Source organism: Salvelinus alpinus, chromosome 26 (assembly GCF_045679555.1).
Source record: "Salvelinus alpinus chromosome 26, SLU_Salpinus.1, whole genome shotgun sequence".
Taxonomy (NCBI): Eukaryota; Metazoa; Chordata; class Actinopteri; order Salmoniformes; family Salmonidae; genus Salvelinus; species Salvelinus alpinus.
In genome coordinates this window covers 21,254,135-21,272,396 of record NC_092111.1, presented here as the reverse complement: position 1 = coordinate 21,272,396, position 18,262 = coordinate 21,254,135, and the positions used below count along the sequence as shown (strand labels likewise).

The window sequence follows — 18,262 nt, the reverse complement described above, 5'->3', positions numbered from 1 at the left end:
ACCACAGTAGTGCACACTCCACCCTAGAATACCACAGTAGTGCACACTCCACCCTACATTACTATAGTAGTACACACTCCACCCTAGATTACCACAGTAGTGCACACTCCACCCTAGAATACCACAGTAGTACACACTCCACGCTAGATTACTATAGTAGTACACACTCCACCCTAGATTACCACAGTAGTGCACACTCCACCCTAGAATACCACAGTAGTACACACTCCACCCTAGATTACTATAGTAGTACACACTCCACCCTAGATTACCACAGTAGTGCACACTCCACCCTAGATTACCACAGTAGTGCACACTCCACCCTACATTACTATAGTAGTACACACTACACCCTAGATTACTATAGTAGTACACACTACACCCTAGAATACCACAGTAGTACACACTCCACCCTAGAATACCACAGTAGTGCACACTCCACCCTAGATTACTATAGTAGTACACACTCCACCCTAGATTACTATAGTAGTACACACTCCACCCTAGATTACTATAGTAGTACACACTACACCCTAGATTACTATAGTAGTACACACTCCACCCTAGAATACCACAGTAGTGCACACTCCACCCTAGATTACTATAGTAGTACACACTCCACCCTAGATTACCACAGTAGTGCACACTCCACCCTAGATTACTATAGTAGTACACACTCCACCCTAGATTACCACAGTAGTACACACTCCACCCTAGATTACCACAGTAGTGCACACTCCACCCTAGATTACCACAGTAGTGCACACTCCACCCTAGATTACTATAGTAGTACACACTCCACCCTAGATTACCACAGTAGTACACGCTCCACCCTAGATTACCACAGTAGTGCACACTCCACCCTAGATTACCACAGTAGTACACACTCCACCCTAGATTACTATAGTAGTACACACTACACCCTAGAATACCACAGTAGTGCACACTCCACCCTAGATTACTACAGTAGTGCACACTCCACCCTAGATTACTATAGTAGTACACACTCCACCTTAGATTACTATAGTAGTACACACTCCACCCTAGATTACTATAGTAGTACACACTCCACCCTACATTACTATAGTAGTACACACTCCACCCTAGAGTACCACAGTAGTGCACACTCCACCCTAGAATACCACAGTAGTGCACACTCCACCCTACATTACTATAGTAGTACACACTCCACCCTAGATTACTATAGTAGTACACACTACACCCTAGAATACCACAGTAGTGCACACGCCACCCTAGATTACCACAGTAGTGCACACTCCACCCTATATTACTATAGTAGTACACACTCCACCCTAGATTACTATAGTAGTACACACTCCACCCTAGAATACCACAGTAGTGCACACTCCACCCTACATTACTATAGTAGTACACACTCCACCCTAGATTACCACAGTAGTGCACACTCCACCCTAGAATACCATAGTAGTGCACACTCCACCCTACATTACTATAGTAGTACACACTCCACCCTAGATTACCACAGTAGTGCACACTCCACCCTAGAATACCACAGTAGTACACACTCCACGCTAGATTACTATAGTAGTACACACTCCACCCTAGATTACCACAGTAGTGCACACTCCACCCTAGAATACCACAGTAGTACACACTCCACCCTAGATTACTATAGTAGTACACACTCCACCCTAGATTACCACAGTAGTGCACACTCCACCCTAGATTACCACAGTAGTGCACACTCCACCCTACATTACTATAGTAGTACACACTACACCCTAGATTACTATAGTAGTACACACTACACCCTAGAATACCACAGTAGTACACACTCCACCCTAGAATACCACAGTAGTGCACACTCCACCCTAGATTACTATAGTAGTACACACTCCACCCTAGATTACTATAGTAGTACACACTCCACCCTAGATTACTATAGTAGTACACACTACACCCTAGATTACTATAGTAGTACACACTCCACCCTAGAATACCACAGTAGTGCACACTCCACCCTAGATTACTATAGTAGTACACACTCCACCCTAGATTACCACAGTAGTGCACACTCCACCCTAGATTACTATAGTAGTACACACTCCACCCTAGATTACCACAGTAGTACACACTCCACCCTAGATTACCACAGTAGTGCACACTCCACCCTAGATTACCACAGTAGTGCACACTCCACCCTAGATTACTATAGTAGTACACACTCCACCCTAGATTACCACAGTAGTAAACGCTCCACCCTAGATTACCACAGTAGTGCACACTCCACCCTAGATTACCACAGTAGTGCACACTCCACCCTAGATTACTATAGTAGTACACACTCCACCCTAGATTACCACAGTAGTGCACACTCCACCCTAGATTACTATAGTAGTACACACTCCACCCTAGATTACCACAGTAGTACACACTCCACCCTAGATTACTATAGTAGTACACACTCCACCCTAGATTACCACAGTAGTGCACACTCCACCCTAGATTACTATAGTAGTACACATCCACCCTAGATTACCACAGTAGTGCACACTCCACCCTAGATTACCACAGTAGTACACACTCCACCCTAGATTACTATAGTAGTACACACTCCACCCTAGATTACCACAGTAGTGCACGCTCCACCCTAGATTACCACAGTAGTGCACACTCCACCCTAGATTACTATAGTAGTACACACTCCACCCTAGATTACCACAGTAGTGCACACTCCACCCTAGATTACCACAGTAGTACACACTCCACCCTAGATTACTATAGTAGTACACACTCCACCCTAGATTACCACAGTAGTGCACACTCCACCCTAGATTACCACAGTAGTACACACTCCACCCTAGATTACTATAGTAGTACACACTCCACCCTAGATTACCACAGTAGTGCACACTCCACCCTAGATTACTATAGTAGTACACACTCCACCCTAGATTACTATAGTAGTACACACTCCACCCTAGATTACTATAGTAGTACACACTCCACCCTACATTACTATAGTAGTACACACTCCACCCTAGAGTACCACAGTAGTGCACACTCCACCCTAGAGTACCACAGTAGTGCACACTCCACCCTAGAATACCACAGTAGTACACACTCCACCCTAGATTACTATAGTAGTACACACTCCACCCTAGATTACCACAGTAGTGCACACTCCACCCTAGATTACCACAGTAGTACACACTCCACCCTAGATTACTATAGTAGTACACACTCCACCCTAGATTACCACAGTAGTACACACTCCACCCTAGATTACCAACAGGGTCATACTGCATTTATTTTAACTTTTATTCGAACCAGGGTGTCTGTAGTGACTCCTCTAACACTGAGATGCAGTGGTTTAGACCGCTGTGATACAGCCTGGAATGGAACCAGGGTGTCTGTAGTGACTCCTCTAACACTGAGATGCAGTGGTTTAGACCGCTGTGATACAGCCTGGAATGGAACCAGGGTGTCTGTAGTGACTCCTCTAACACTGAGATGCAGTGGTTTAGACCGCTGTGATACAGCCTGGAATGGAACCAGGGTGTCTGTAGTGACTCCTCTAACACTGAGATGCAGTGGTTTAGACCGCTGTGATACAGCCTGGAATGGAACCAGGGTGTCTGTAGTGACTCCTCTAACACTGAGATGCAGTGGTTTAGACCGCTGTGATACAGCCTGGAATGGAACCAGGGTGTCTGTAGTGACTCCTCTAACACTGAGATGCAGTGGTTTAGACCGCTGTGATACAGCCTGGAATGGAACCAGGGTGTCTGTAGTGACTCCTCTAACACTGAGATGCAGTGGTTTAGACCGCTGTGATACAGCCTGGAATGGAACCAGGGTGTCTGTAGTGACTCCTCTAACACTGAGATGCAGTGGTTTAGACCGCTGTGATACAGCCTGGAATGGAACCAGGGTGTCTGTAGTGACTCCTCTAACACTGAGATGCAGTGGTTTAGACCGCTGTGATACAGCCTGGAATGGAACCAGGGTGTCTGTAGTGACTCCTCTAACACTGAGATGCAGTGGTTTAGACCGCTGTGATACAGCCTGGAATGGAACCAGGGTGTCTGTAGTGACTCCTCTAACACTGAGATGCAGTGGTTTAGACCGCTGTGATACAGCCTGGAATGGAACCAGGGTGTCTGTAGTGACTCCTCTAACACTGAGATGCAGTGGTTTAGACCGCTGTGATACAGCCTGGAATGGAACCAGGGTGTCTGTAGTGACTCCTCTAACACTGAGATGCAGTGGTTTAGACCGCTGTGATACAGCCTGGAATGGAACCAGGGTGTCTGTAGTGACTCCTCTAACACTGAGATGCAGTGGTTTAGACCGCTGTGATACAGCCTGGAATGGAACCAGGGTGTCTGTAGTGACTCCTCTAACACTGAGATGCAGTGGTTTAGACCGCTGTGATACAGCCTGGAATGGAACCAGGGTGTCTGTAGTGACTCCTCTAACACTGAGATGCAGTGGTTTAGACCGCTGTGATACAGCCTGGAATGGAACCAGGGTGTCTGTAGTGAGTCCTCTAACACTGAGATGCAGTGGTTTAGACCGCTGTGATACAGCCTGGAATGGAACCAGGGTGTCTGTAGTGACTCCTCTAACACTGAGATGCAGTGGTTTAGACCGCTGTGATACAGCCTGGAATGGAACCAGGGTGTCTGTAGTGACTCCTCTAACACCGAGATGCAGTGGTTTAGACCGCTGTGATACAGCCTGGAATGGAACCAGGGTGTCTGTAGTGACTCCTCTAACACCGAGATGCAGTGGTTTAGACCGCTGTGATACAGCCTGGAATGGAACCAGGGTGTCTGTAGTGACTCCTCTAACACCGAGATGCAGTGGTTTAGACCGCTGTGATACAGCCTGGAATGGAACCAGGGTGTCTGTAGTGACTCCTCTAACACCGAGATGCAGTGGTTTAGACCGCTGTGATACAGCCTGGAATGGAACCAGGGTGTCTGTAGTGACTCCTCTAACACTGAGATAAAGTGGTTTAGACCACTGTGATACAGCCTGGAATGGAACCAGGGTGTCTGTAGTGACTCCTCTAACACTGAGATGCAGTGGTTTAGACCGCTGTGATACAGCCTGGAATGGAACCAGGGTGTCTGTAGTGACTCCTCTAACACTGAGATGCAGTGGTTTAGACCGCTGTGATACAGCCTGGAATGGAACCAGGGTGTCTGTAGTGACTCCTCTAACACTGAGATGCAGTGGTTTAGACCGCTGTGATACAGCCTGGAATGGAACCAGGGTGTCTGTAGTGACTCCTCTAACACTGAGATGCAGTGGTTTAGACCGCTGTGATACAGCCTGGAATGGAACCAGGGTGTCTGTAGTGACTCCTCTAACACTGAGATGCAGTGGTTTAGACCGCTGTGATACAGCCTGGAATGGAACCAGGGTGTCTGTAGTGACTCCTCTAACACTGAGATGCAGTGGTTTAGACCGCTGTGATACAGCCTGGAATGGAACCAGGGTGTCTGTAGTGACTCCTCTAACACCGAGATGCAGTGGTTTAGACCGCTGTGATACAGCCTGGAATGGAACCAGGGTGTCTGTAGTGACTCCTCTAACACCGAGATGCAGTGGTTTAGACCGCTGTGATACAGCCTGGAATGGAACCAGGGTGTCTGTAGTGACTCCTCTAACACCGAGATGCAGTGGTTTAGACCGCTGTGATACAGCCTGGAATGGAACCAGGGTGTCTGTAGTGACTCCTCTAACACCGAGATGCAGTGGTTTAGACCGCTGTGATACAGCCTGGAATGGAACCAGGGTGTCTGTAGTGACTCCTCTAACACCGAGATAAAGTGGTTTAGACCACTGTGATACAGCCTGGAATGGAACCAGGGTGTCTGTAGTGACTCCTCTAACACTGAGATGCAGTGGTTTAGACCGCTGTGATACAGCCTGGAATGGAACCAGGGTGTCTGTAGTGACTCCTCTAACACTGAGATGCAGTGGTTTAGACCGCTGTGATACAGCCTGGAATGGAACCAGGGTGTCTGTAGTGACTCCTCTAACACTGAGATGCAGTGGTTTAGACCGCTGTGATACAGCCTGGAATGGAACCAGGGTGTCTGTAGTGACTCCTCTAACACTGAGATGCAGTGGTTTAGACCGCTGTGATACAGCCTGGAATGGAACCAGGGTGCCTGTAGTGACTCCTCTAACACTGAGATGCAGTGGTTTAGACCGCTGTGATACAGCCTGGAATGGAACCAGGGTGTCTGTAGTGACTCCTCTAACACTGAGATGCAGTGGTTTAGACCGCTGTGATACAGCCTGGAATTGAACCAGGGTGTCTGTAGTGACTCCTCTAACACCGAGATGCAGTGGTTTAGACCGCTGTGATACAGCCTGGAATGGAACCAGGGTGTCTGTAGTGACTCCTCTAACACTGAGATGCAGTGGTTTAGACCGCTGTGATACAGCCTGGAATGGAACCAGGGTGTCTGTAGTGACTCCTCTAACACCGAGATGCAGTGGTTTAGACCGCTGTGATACAGCCTGGAATGGAACCAGGGTGTCTGTAGTGACTCCTCTAACACTGAGATGCAGTGGTTTAGACCGCTGTGATACAGCCTGGAATGGAACCAGGGTGTCTGTAGTGACTCCTCTAACACTGAGATAAAGTGGTTTAGACCGCTGTGATACAGCCTGGAATGGAACCAGGGTGTCTGTAGTGACTCCTCTAACACTGAGATGCAGTGGTTTAGACCGCTGTGATACAGCCTGGAATGGAACCAGGGTGTCTGTAGTGACTCCTCTAACACTGAGATGCAGTGGTTTAGACCACTGTGATACAGCCTGGAATGGAACCAGGGTGTCTGTAGTGACTCCTCTAACACCGAGATGCAGTGGTTTAGACCGCTGTGATACAGCCTGGAATGGAACCAGGGTGTCTGTAGTGACTCCTCTAACACTGAGATGCAGTGGTTTAGACCGCTGTGATACAGCCTGGAATGGAACCAGGGTGTCTGTAGTGACTCCTCTAACACTGAGATGCAGTGGTTTAGACCGCTGTGATACAGCCTGGAATGGAACCAGGGTGTCTGTAGTGACTCCTCTAACACTGAGATGCAGTGCCTTAGACCGCCGTGCCCCTCAGGAGCGTAGTGTACACCACCATATTTTACACACTCTACTACAGACTACAGTCTATGGTGTCTTTGGCTGCGTTTACAAAGGCAGCCCAATTCTGATCTTTTAATCAATTAGTGACAAAAGAGCTGACTTGATTGGTCAAAACACCAATTAGTGACTAAAAAGATCAGAGTTGTGCTGCCTGTGTAAACACAGTCTGTGTCTTTAACTGGCAATAGAAGTATGTGTTGTCATGTTAATACATTGTTATTTCTAAAAGGAGCCCCTAAGGCCCAGTCCTTTACATAACACCTGACCTACAGGGTCAATCAAATCAAAAGTTATTCAAGAGGAAAATACTTATTCATAGAAATGAGGGAATATTTTTCTGTCTTTCATTTGGGAGTAAAGAGAAGCAATAATATCTCTAGTTGGAGGAGGTGATGATGAGATGGAGGATAGACTAGATGTATTCCGTCCATCCTTCCCTCCTCCTCCCGCCATCCGTCTGGAAGTATTAAAAGCCCATCTATTTCCCAGGCCTGTTGTCTGATGCATCACTGGGATGTATCTGCTCCTGGTCATTTGTTTGGAATGCTGGGTAATTGATTGTCCTGGGGGCGTTCTCTCCTAGTGTTCACCTCACCATGAATATCCCTCTCTTCCTTAATCACCCCCCCATACTCGACCCGTGGGACGCACCGACCAACGCGCCACCTCCCCCTCTCTTCTCTGGGAGCTTGTGATATATGACCATGCCCCTCCACACACACATACAAACTCATACCATGCCCCTCCACACACACATACAAACTCATACCATGCCCCTCCACACACACATACAAACTCATACCATGCCCCTCCACACACACATACAAACTCATACCATGCCCCTCCACACACACATACAAACTCACACCATGCCCCTCCACACACACATACAAACTCATACCATGCCCCTCCACACACACATACAAACTCATACCATGCCCCTCCACACACACATACAAACTCATACCATGCCCCTCCACACACACATACAAACTCATACCATGCCCCAGTGGAGATAGTGTGTGGTCAGACACCAGAGAAACACAGCTGATGCTATGCCAGCCAGCTTTCTGAACTCTCTACGTCAGACACCAGAGAAACACAGCTGATGCTATGCCAGCCAGCTTTCTGAACTCTCTACGTCAGACACCAGAGAAACACAGCTGATGCTATGCCAGCCAGCTTTCTGAACTCTCTACGTCAGACACCAGAGAAACACAGCTGATGCTATGCCAGCCAGCTTTCTGAACTCTCTACGTCAGACACCAGAGAAACACAGCTGATGCTATGCCAGCCAGCTTTCTGAACTCTCTACGTCAGACACCAGAGAAACACAGCTGATGCTATGCCAGCCAGCTTTCTACGTCAGACACCAAAGTAGGGGAAATGTGACTGTAGGGGCCAGTGACCTGAAATGACTTCTTCATATCATACTCTCTAACATCACTAACTGGCCCCACACAGACACACGCATGCATGCACGCACATATACACCCGCACACAAAATACAAACCCACACACACTCCTTTGTGCCTGAACTCTGAACATGGGCTGGTTACCCTTACTGAAAAAACACATGATATCACATACAGAAAATCACATGATTTCACATGAAAATTCATGTGAAATCATGTGGAAACACATGTTTTTAGAAAACTTCACATGTGCATTTTCATGGTTTACATGTTGTCACACGTTATCACATTAACTTCACATAAGATCACATGAAAACGTGTTTTTGTGGTTTTCATTCGTTTTTTTTCTGTAAGTGTATCTGCGAGGCAAAAGATGAAGCATGGGCCTCCTGAGCCTGGTTCCCTCTGTCTGAGGAGAGAATTTCCTCTAAAATACCATGTAAATACCAACAGAAGCAGTATCGTGAAATAAAGTGCTACAAACCCACAGTACCTCGCTCCCTCTTCAATAACACACCAGTAAACACTACATTAGCACACTTTATAGGAAGGACAGGGTACCTGCTGGGGTTAGCTAGCAGCTACAGGAGTGGAGTACGCTAAGGTACACAACCTCATCACAGCAACACACGGAGGAGGGGAATGGTTCCTGTGCTCAGTGGGGGAGACATACAGAATAAAATGGAACACTATATACATTATACACCATCTCTATGGGGAAGCCAGACCAGGTGTACAGGAGAATAGAGGCATCACCTTCTCTGTGAGTCTATGGGGGAGAAAGAGGAGAGAAAAAAACAAGAGGAGAGCAATGTCTTCTTTCCCTCAGGGCTAATGGAGCGTGAAGCGGACGGGCACCCTAACTGCAGATGCAATCAAAAAGCGGCAATAACCTGTGAAATGCAAAAACTGTTCCCGTCGCTGACAATGGAAAGGAGCAACATGATCGCTAAGACACACACACACAAACACACATACAAACACACACACACACACACATACAAACACACACACACACACACACACACACATACAAACACACACACACACACACACACACATACAAACACACACACTCCAACGGTTGAACACACTCGGTTCTTTAGTGGGTTGGGTGATGATGCATGCCACTCACATCAAGTCGTTGATTTCAAGGACAGTGGTTTTACCATTTTTGGATAAGAGAGTACTTGTTACCTTCACAGCATGATTGACCAGTGGTTATCATGTTACTGTTACCTTTTCCATGTGCAACACCTGCAACCGTTCTCATGTCCTCGTGTCAAACTGTAATACTTTGATCATTTAATAAAAAAGGAGACAGTGTACTATGTGTGGAGGTGTCTTCTAATCAGGTCGTCAAGGATACCCTTCTCAATGGGATGGAATTGCAAAATGTATATCGCAAATTACAATTTAAATGTCACCTTTCAGAATGAATGAATCTTTGTAATTGTAATGGATTCAAGGGTAAATCTGTCGCTGATGTGTTTCAAAGGGCCTTAAAGTGTGTAGGAAGTACGCGGATCGTGTTTGAGAATTTAACCACCAAAGAAATCTCTTTATCATTCACCTGCACTAGTTCCTCTCATCCATCCATCTTTCTCCTGGGAGAGAGTCCCACCAGCCAGTTCTGTACTTCAGACACATACAGGCACAGACACTATAGGATCAACCCTCTTGAAGGGTACAGTGTGTGGATGCTGGGGGATTTCTGTCAGAAATCAAGGTAAGATGGAGGAATCAAACAAGTTCTACTTTAATTTCAACGGACTTGAGAAAAGTTCTGCTGTTGCTGGAGTGCTAATCACCTGATACAGCATGTTGGATATAACCCTGCTGAGCCTAGCAACAACACACTCGCATGCACACGCACCCACGCACGTACGCACCCACGCACGTACGCACGCACGCACGCACACACACACACACACACCATATCATTAAAAGTGAGAAATGCAATCCACTTAAAAAGTAAAAAAGTGCAAGAGCAGAGAGCTGAAGGATTTAAATCCACTAGAGGATGAATAGGATGGTGTGTGTTTGTGTGTATTTAAATCCACTAGAGGATGAAAGGATGGTGTGTGTGTCTGTGTGTATTTAAATCCACTAGAGGATGAATAGGATGGTGTGTGTGTCTGTGTGTATTTAAATCCACTAGAGGATGAATAGGATGGTGTGTGTGTGTCTGTGTGTATTTAAATCCACTAGAGGATGAAAGGATGGTGTGTGTGTCTGTGTGTATTTAAATCCACTAGAGGATGAATAGGATGGTGTGTGTGTCTGTGTGTATTTAAATCCACTAGAGGATGAATAGGATGGTGTGTGTGTCTGTGTGTATTTAAATCCACTAGAGGATGAATAGGATGGTGTGTGTGTCTGTGTGTATTTAAATCCACTAGAGGATGAAAGGATGGTGTGTGTGTCTGTGTGTATTTAAATCCACTAGAGGATGAAAGGATGGTGTGTGTGTCTGTGTGTATTTAAATCCACTAGAGGATGAATAGGATGGTGTGTGTGTCTGTGTGTATTTAAATCCACTAGAGGATGAATAGGATGGTGTGTGTGTCTGTGTGTATTTAAATCCACTAGAGGATGAAAGGATGGTGTGTGTGTCTGTGTGTATTTAAATCCACTAGAGGATGAATAGGATGGTGTGTGTGTGTCTGTGTGTATTTAAATCCACTAGAGGATGGAAAGGATGGTGGGTGTAGCATTTGACCTCTGATCAAGACTAGGGGTCCCTCGCTCCCTCTTATTCCAGGAAACTTACATAGCGGTGTGGTTTGGTATTCATTTGTGGGTTTAGACAAACTAATTAACACTCTTTGGACATTCCCATAGAAAAGCACTTCTGGAGCCGGCAGTACTAACAACGGTGTGTGTGTGTGCGCATATGCGTGTGCATGTGTGTGTGAGATTGAGACTCACACTCTTTGGACATGCCCACGCCAAAGCACTTCTGGAGCCGGCAGTACTGACAGCGGTTCCTGGTCACCTTGTTGATGTTGCAGTTCTTGTCCCGGTGACACGTGTAGACCATGTTCTTCTGGATGGATCTACGGAAAAAACCCTGAGGGGGGGGTAGAGAGAGAGAGAGAGAGAGAAAGAGAGAGAAAAAGAGAGAGAGAGAGAGAGAGAGAGAGAGAGAGAGAGAGAGAGAGAGAGAGAGAGAGAGAGAAAGAAAGAGAGTGGAGAGAGAGAGAGAGAGAGAAAGAGAGAGAGTGGAGAGAGAGAGAGAGAAAGAGAGAAAGAGAGAAAGAGAGAAAGAGCGAAAGAGAGAGAGAGAGAGAGAGAGAGAGAGAGAGAGAGAGAGAGAGAGAGAGAGAGAGAGAGAGAGAGAGAGAGAGAGAGAGAGAGAGAGAGAGAGAGAGAGAGAGAGAGAGATCAGTCTTTCTGGTAAAACAAGGTTACATGAGTCATGACTACATTTCTCACACCGGATAAAAGGTCAATTAAAGACTGCCCAGTGGCAGTTGGTGCGGTTTAATATGAGGGAGGACGATTTTTGTTTATGAGCTTGGCCTTATTTCTATTACAGCATATTGGATGACTGTCATTCATATTCCATTCACCCAGCTCAATGTAACATTGGTAGGTTTAGGCTACAACATGATACTCTAATTTTCCCGATACCCATCATGAGGTTTATACAACCTAGCCTATGAATGAAAGTTTACAACTTAGGTGCAGATAGGTCGAGACATATTTGAGGACAGACAGTGACATTCAATACGTCTTGCACACTCTTGCCTGAATCTAGCTGATATAGGGTGTAATCATTAGTCCAACAGTTGCAAACGAGAGTTTCTATGGGACAAATTCAGGTATGTTTATCCCTATTTTGTTCCGTTTGCTTCCGTTTAAGAAAAGTTTTTCAACAGAATCGGTTGAATGAATACACCCCTGATCACGTGTAAACACAGTTCACTTTCATATCAGCCACGTTGTATTCCTTCTCTCATCTACGCGCTCTCGTCCTCTCACTTCTTCCCTTCGCTTGTGGACTTCAATGCGCCTGTAACCTGGCGAAAGAGCTCTAATAGGCTGGAGGACGTCCTCCGGAAGTTGTCATAATTACTGTATAAGTCTATGGAATGGGGTGAGAACCATAAGCCTCCTAGGTATAATTACTGTATAAGTCTATGGAATGGGGTGAGAACCATAAGCCTCCTAGGTTTTGAATTGAAGTAGATGTACCCAGAGGAGGATGGAAGATAGCTGTCCTCCGGCTACACCATGGTGCTACCCTACAGAGTGCTGCTGAGGCTACTGTAGACGTTCTTTGCAAAATAGTGTGTTTTAATAAATTATTTGGTTATATTTAGTATAGTTTTAGCAAAAAAAATTATTGAGGAGGATGGTCCTCCCCTTCCTCCTCTGAGGAGCCTCCACTGAAATATTGCTTGACTGCATTCAGCTCAGGATGCACCAAGTGACATAGTGACAGTGAGTCAGAGCAACGTGTGTGAGAGTGAGAGATAATCAGAGGGAGAGTCGTAGAGGATGTTAACATGGAATGTTAAGTGAAGCCAAGCTAAGTGATGTTCGGTGAAGTGGCGTGACTTTCTATGAATGCTGGTGTAATTGAATATAATAGGAGAATGAACCCCCCCTCCAAAAAAAACATGGTTTAGGTTTACAGTGTGTCCAAAAAGAACTATGCTGTCACTGTTTTGTACCTGTTGCTTCTATACAATAAGTCACAGCATTTGCCTATCAACACAGTCAAAGCAGGGGGAGAGAGATGAGAGGTATCCGAGGGAGAAAAGGAAGAATTCAAGCAGCTTCCTTAAAGAAGTTTCAGTTGTTATTCATTTGTTATGGCTCTGGGGTCCTTCTCAATGATCCTCCATCATCCACACCCTCTTGGGCGTCCCTCGCTCTGCCTGAGAAGGTGTGTGTGGTTCAATTTCTATTTGCCATATGCTCCTGTGACGGATGGGACCTTGCATTTTCATTAGGGGAGCAGGATGCATGATGGGTAACAGATTAGGTCGCGCCCACACAGGGCTGAAACGGCTGACGCTGTAGCTTGTGTGTGTGTGTGTAACATCCGTCAACATACCGGTACCGCCCCTTGGTGCCATGGCAACCACAACAACTAGCCAATCATGTCTAAGATCTCAACACCATGTGACCTGTCGGGGTCACCTCCCCTCGACTGGTGTTATTCATTTTCTTAATAGAGGTCTTTATTCTTGGCTGATCTACGTGTTCGTGTTTGTGTTTGTGTGTGTCTTCATCCTACCTGATCTGAGCAGAGAGAATTCTTATAAATGACCTGTCTGTTCTAATAGATAGGTAACACACACACACACATGACCGTGCATGCCAGGATAACAGGCTCTAGAGGCAGCTGGCTGCCCTTGGAGCGGGGTGTGTTGTGTGAGCGTGCATCGGTGTGTGTGTGTGTGTGTGCGTACATCGGTGTGTGTGTGTGCATGCATCGGTGTGTGTCTGCCTCAGAGTCTTTGTGAAGCGATTCTTCACTAGCAGCAGCAGTCAACAGATGCCATGACTCTGGGAGACCTTCATCTCTGCGTTCCTCCAGGGAAGCACAATCACACACACACCCTGACACACTCAGACTTAATCATCACATCTGCCCTCTCTCTCCTCTTCCTCTCTCCCTCGCTCTCTATCTCTACCAAACTGATTCCTTCGCTCCTTCTTTCTCTCTCTTCCCTTTTCCCTCTCTTTCTCTACCTACCTGTCTCTCTCTACCAATCTGTCTCTCTCTACCTACCTCTCTCTCTCTCTCTCTCTCTCTCTCTCTCTCTCTCGATCTCTCTCTTGCATTTCAGTGTACAGAGCTGGCCTGTGACACTGGTGTCCATGTGATATTTCACAGCAGCCACTATGATGCTTGTTGAGTCTGTTTGAAACTCATAATGAGATATCACAGCACAGCCTTGAGCAAGGCATTTTACAAAGGTGTTTATCTAACCACCAGCAGGTGACGATAAACCGAAAATGACCGACATGAGAGAGAGGAGAGGAGAGTCACAGCTTTCGAAGCTAAGTGTTTTGAGTTCCCACTTCCTCAGTTGGTGAATAGCGCCTTCAGAGAGTATTCACACCCCTTGATGTTTCCCACATTTTATTGTGTTACAAAGTGGGATTAAAGTTGATTTAATCGTCATTTTTTGTCAACAATCTACACACAATACTCTGTAATGTTAAAGTGGAAGAACAATTCTAACTAATAAAACACTAATACAGTATATCGTGATATGACTTTTCGTCCATATCGCCCACCTCCCCCTAAAAATAATTTAACTCTGATTTATCTTTATCGCAAAAAATGTGTCAATTTATCACAATATGGATTTTTGTCCATATCAATTTTTTTTTTGGCCCAGCTCCATATCGCTCAGCTCTAACACACACACACACACACACACACACACACACACACACACACACACACACACACACACACACACACACACACACACACACACACACACACACACACACACACACACACACACACACACACCAGCTGGGGGGCCCAATTCTGGTGGCTAAATACATTAAAGGAGTGGACACTGACCCCAGTCTGGTCTCTACAGACTAAAGTCTCTCTGTGTCTCTCTCGCACGCACGCACACACACACACACACACACACACACACACACACACACACACACACACACACACACACACACACACACACACACACACACACACACACACACACACACACACACACACACACACACACACACACACACAGGCAGACACCACTCAGGGGACATGATGTGATCCACCTGGGAGACAGACAGGACAGACACTCTCTCAACCGGATCATTATCCTCCATCTTGTTATCCTTAATGGGAGGAGGGATAGGGTGTCGCACACACACACACACACACACACACTAACACTGATAGGGTGTAACACACACTGAGTCCAGGACCCTAGAGGCATCTTAGTGGACGTCTCATTTACAGATTAAAAAACGAAAGTGCCGAACATCAATTATTTACCCACACAACTCAACCCCTTCGCTTCACCTCCCACTCTTCATTTACCCCTCCCCCCCTTTCTCTACCAGCCTCCCCTCTTCCACCCCCTGCCCTTCCCTGTGACTGAGGTGTTTTGTGCTGCCTGAGTATTCACTACAAGAGAGGAAGAGAGGTAGAGAGAGGGATTAGCTTTCATTCTTAATAGCATGGACATCTTATCACTGCGGCGGAAAGCCAAGAGGACACCAGAGACCCTAGGGGGTTCCAGGAAGAAGAGGAGGAGAGGAGGAGAGGGGGTGGGGGGACAATTACCCTTGGCTATTACTTACACCTGCAGTTCACCAGAGAGGTGAGAGACAGAGAGAGGGGGGGGAGCAAGAGAGAGAGTGAGGGATAGATAGATGGATGGATGGATGGATGGGGGAGGGTCAGAGAGGGAGAGCGGGAGATAGATGGTGAGAGAGAGAGAGAGAGAGAGAGAGAGAGAGAGAGAGAGAGAGAGAGAGAGAGAGAGAGAGAGAGAGAGAGAGAGAGAGAGAGAGAGAGAGAGAGAGAGAGAGAGAGAGAGAGAGAGAGAGAGAGAGAGAGAGAGAGAGAGAGAGAGAAAGAGAGGAGTGGAGTGGAGTGGAGTGGAGAGGTGGATGGAGGGAGGGATGAAGGGACCGATGGAGAGATAGTGAGGGGGGACAGAGTTGTGTTACAAGGTGCAAGGAGGGGAGAGAATAATGTTTTTGGTTCACCATTGTGTGAGATTTGTGTTCCTCTGTAGAACATGGAAGAGGTGAGGAGCAGAGCGGGCTGGACCAGGGTTGGGTGACATTGAAAAGGCAGAGTAAATAAGAGAGTAAGAAAGGAGCTCCGCATGGCACAAAGACTGGCTTTGTTGCCCTGGTGATCATGAAACCTCAGCAGATAACACAGACAGAGAGAGAGAGAGAGAGAGAGAGAGAGAGAGAGAGAGAGAGAGAGAGAGAGAGAGAGAGAGAGAGAGAGAGAGAGAGAGAGAGAGAGAGAGAGACAGAGACAGAGACAGAGACAGAAGAGAGAGAGAGAGAGAGTGAGAGAGAGACAGAGAGAGAGAGAGAAAAGAGAAGAGAGAGAGAAGAGAGAAAGAGAGGAGAGAGAGACAGACAGACAGACAGAGAAGAGAGAGAGCAACAGAGACAAAGAAAGAAGACGGAGAGAACGAGAAGATAGGAGAGCGAGAGCGAGAGAGAGAGAGCAGAGACAGAGAGAGAGAGAGACTCCCATATCTATTAGGTGAATTACCAGTGTGCTACCACAGCAGCAGGAGAGGTTCAAATAAAGAGGGAGAAAGAAAGACAGTGAGTGAGTCGGGGGCTTTCAAACGAGAAGTAACTCAGCCAGCATGGCCTGAATAGATAGAGAGACAGAGACAGAGGGGTAGAGAAAATGGAAAAAGAGAGAGGGAGACTGGATAGAGAGGATGGAGCAGAGAATGAGGAGAGCCCCCCGATGGGTTTCAGATCACCCACCACCCACAGATGACCCATTGTGGCCCCATTCTTCAGGTTTCCTCACTCTATCTCTCTCTCTCTCTTTCCCTCCCCCCTCTCTCCCGTCTTCCCCCTTTCTCTCTATCTCTCTATTTCAATTCAATTTCAATTTAAGGGGCATTATTTGCATGGGAAAGATATTTTTACATTGCCAAAGCAAGTGAAATAGATAATAAACAAAAGTGAAATAAATAATCAAAATGAACAGTAAACATTACAAAATAATAAATAATAATAAATACATTTCAAATGTCATATTATGTCTATATACAGTGTTGTAATGATGTGCAAATAATTTAACTACAAAAGGGAAAAATAAATAAACATAAATATAGGTTGTATTTACAATGGTGTTTGTTCTTCACTGGTTGCCCTTTTCTTGTGGCAACAGGTCACAAATCTTGCTGCTGTGATGGCACACTGGTATTTCACCCAGTAGATATGGGAGTTTATCAAAATCGGGTTTGTTTTCGAATTCTTTGTGGATCTGTGTAATCTGAGGGAAATATGTGTTATGCTGGTGAATGAGGACCCAAAAGCGACTTAAGAGAAACAGAGTCTTTAATCCAGTCTTAAACAAACAATGATACTCCTGGATATTATCATAGGAAAATCCAAAACAGGAAACTGAAATCCTCTCGTCAGTAGAGAGGAACGACTGGAGACGCGACCACAGACTGCAGGTCGCTTCAGGAAGGCACAGGCCGTAGCTGACATAGACACCTGCTCACACGCAGCATCTGAAGAAGGCAAAAACACGACAGGGCGGAACAAGGACACAGAACAGCAAACATCAAACAAGAATCCGACAAGGACAGAAGCGGAAAACAGAGGGAGAAATAGGGACTCTAATCAGAGGGCAAAATAGGGGACAGGTGTGAAAGAGTAAATGAGGTAGTTAGGAGAATGAGAAACAGCTGGGAGCAGGAACGGAACGATAGAGAGAGAGAGCGAGAGAGGGAGAGAGGGAGGGGGAGAGAGAGGGATAGAAAGAGGGAAAGAACCTAATAAGACCAGCAGAGGGAAGCACAGGGACAAGACATGATGATCAAAGACAAAACATGACAGTACCCCCCCACTCACCGAGCGCCTCCTGGCGCACTCGAGGAGGAACCCTGGCGGCAACGAAGGAAATCATCAATCAACGAACGGTCCAGCACGTCCCGAGATGGAACCCAACTCCTCTCCTCAGGACCGTAACC

The 18,262-nt window shown here is 46.4% G+C and overlaps 1 protein-coding gene across 2 annotated transcripts in view; it reads right to left on the bottom strand.

Moving 5' to 3' along the window:
• The window catches only part of LOC139554931 (retinoic acid receptor beta-like), a 238,434-nt gene that overhangs the window by 87,876 nt on the left and 132,296 nt on the right, over positions 1–18,262 (bottom strand). For both annotated transcript variants that reach the window (XM_071368228.1, XM_071368227.1), the window contains one exon: positions 11,499–11,640. In XM_071368228.1, the coding sequence (XP_071224329.1) occupies positions 11,499–11,640 (142 nt within the window). The remainder of the gene's footprint in view (positions 1–11,498; positions 11,641–18,262) is intronic.